This window comes from Acyrthosiphon pisum, chromosome A1 (genome assembly GCF_005508785.2).
Source record: "Acyrthosiphon pisum isolate AL4f chromosome A1, pea_aphid_22Mar2018_4r6ur, whole genome shotgun sequence".
NCBI classification, from domain to species: Eukaryota; Metazoa; Arthropoda; class Insecta; order Hemiptera; family Aphididae; genus Acyrthosiphon; species Acyrthosiphon pisum.
In genome coordinates this window covers 16,669,862-16,672,220 of record NC_042494.1, presented here as the reverse complement: position 1 = coordinate 16,672,220, position 2,359 = coordinate 16,669,862, and the positions used below count along the sequence as shown (strand labels likewise).

Sequence of the window (2,359 nt, the reverse complement as noted above, 5' to 3'; positions counted from 1 at the left end):
ATGTTACTTCTTAAACAACACATTTTTAGTAAATCTTAGTAGTATATTGCTTATAAATCAAACTAGTGCAATGAATTATATTGTTGAAACTTTATAATTTATACAATTTTATACTGGATTTGGATTGTTACAAGTATTATTGTTGGTTATTGCTAAATATTTTTATAAAATACATACAATTAAAATGTTTATGAAATTTGTGTTCTTTTTCCTTAATATAACTTTTTTTTTTAGTATAGTAACAATAAATTGTTAACCAGAGATAAATTTTAATGAATTTTATCTTGTTTATAATTTCATTATAGGTATGTTGTTATATGATGTTTTTATCATAATTTGTGTATGGAAGCACTTTTTAACTTGATATTTTTTAAATTATGTTTTAACTTATAATATAAATAATACAGCGGCTTATATTAATCACATTTCAAGCTAGGTATATATTTTTTTCAGACAATATTTTCTACTATTATTTATATTATTTTATAAACATTATTTATTATATATTTAACATTTAGATTAAATAACTCTGAATAATTTAGAAAGTTACAACATTCATTTCAGTTTTGTCTAAAACATACTATCTATATTGAAATTGTTTTAATGTGTTGAACCCTTATCTTCTTTTAAAAGAAAATAAACATTAACATCTCCTTCGGGTGTCTTCACTATTTCTTTATATGAAATCATAAAAACAGCAGATACACCATACAAAAGCAATGGTATTCCTGAAAAATCACATTATTTATTAATGATAAAAAGTCTTAAAAAACCATTACATATTATAGGTACATATTTTAATACCAATAATATGGGTTCGTTTTCAAATATTACATTTCTAGTCTTTTAGAATACAAATTTTTAAACAATATTTTGAATAAAACCAGTTATTTGTATTAAATGCATGGGAAAACTAAATAGCATGCCTCGTCTATAAGCAGCAAAATGTATTAAATAATTAAATTCAAATTGAAAAAATTAAAAAAAAAATGAATAAGAATATAAAATGGTGTAAGGTATTATTTATGGCAATTTCAGTAGAATAATTTAATGATTAAAGTTCAATTGATAAAAATAATCTAAATATTTTAATAAATTTAATTTTAAGCTGAAGCTGAAGCAACTTATAAAAGAAAAATGAGAAAACATTAATTTCCATAAAATAACATATTTATTACCTAATAATTAATCATGATCCACAATATTGCATTATATATTATGCATATTATTATGTGTAAATGGAATACAATAAATAATTTCATAAAACTAATGCTTAAATTGGATAAAAATTAAAAACTATTAATAACTATAAATTAGCAACCAGTTGGGCTTCTGAATTTTTTTTAAATAAATTGTACTATAAATCTTGGATAACACTTCTTAAAACAACTATGACATTGATATTTATTTATGGTGTTAATATTCACACTTTATTAACTATTTAAATCTGAATACGATAAAAAAATATAACGTCTTGGGCTTTTGTGCAACCGTTTATTGCAAATCGCAAATCACAAAAGCATTGTATAGAACTGTTAGCTCTCTAAACCGTCAGTTGCTCACCCAGATTGACGATCTTTAAAATATTAAACAATCGGTCCTCTACTCGCAGGTCTTCGTACGGCCTTTTGGTGCAATGGTACTTTATGTATGGGAAACAGCCGGAACGTAAAATGTGATAGTTTGAGTCGCCAGTTTTCCAATTGAAGTGCGACCGGCCCCTTTGGTCGTCGATCACCGAAGTGTATTTAACGAAAAATGACGTCCACGGTGGCTCGTTAGTTTGCCGCAAATAATTCGTGAGCACGGTCGAGGCCTGAGGGAGCCGGTGCCGTCCGATCAAATTTTGCAAAACATTCAACATTTCGGCATCGTCTTTCGTCACGGACGACCACACACGATCGTCGTGATAACACTCCTACCATAGATAAAAGATAGAGTGAAGCCAAGGTATTATATAGTATTAATCACGGCTATAGATACTATAGCCGATAGATACTTCATATCTATAGCCGTGGTATTAATAGTATTATACGGACGAGCGTCTAGAGCACGGACGTACATATGTACGTACGTGGTCTAGAGACAGCGCTTCTTATCTGCACAATTATTATCAATATTATCAGTATCACACTATCACGATGGTTGCCTTATCACATAATCAAATTTTGTGAACGTAATTACATAATTATATTCTTCATATTCTTGGTAATTATAACGGAAAAAGATAAACAAATAATTAAATAACACAAAACAAAACTGGTTTCAATTTTTCAAAGAAATATTTAGTCTATTTCTAAAATTAAATATGTAGGTATTAATAGAATAATAATTGTATTGCCAATATCTAATAGTGATG

General features: G+C 27.0%; 1 protein-coding gene across 3 annotated transcripts in view; it reads right to left on the bottom strand.

Moving 5' to 3' along the window:
- Window positions 1-537: 537 nt before the first annotated feature.
- LOC100161856 (uncharacterized protein C15orf61 homolog) overlaps window positions 538-2,359 on the bottom strand; it is a 9,925-nt gene continuing 8,103 nt past the window's right edge. For 2 of the 3 annotated variants that reach the window (XM_029486736.1, XM_029486737.1), the window contains one exon: window positions 538-728. In XM_029486736.1, the coding sequence (XP_029342596.1) occupies window positions 601-728 (128 nt within the window). In that variant the 3' untranslated portion in view covers window positions 538-600. Of the gene's footprint in view, window positions 729-1,563; window positions 2,182-2,359 lie in introns of those variants that run through there. The other variant, XM_001944425.5, reaches the window with a different exon arrangement.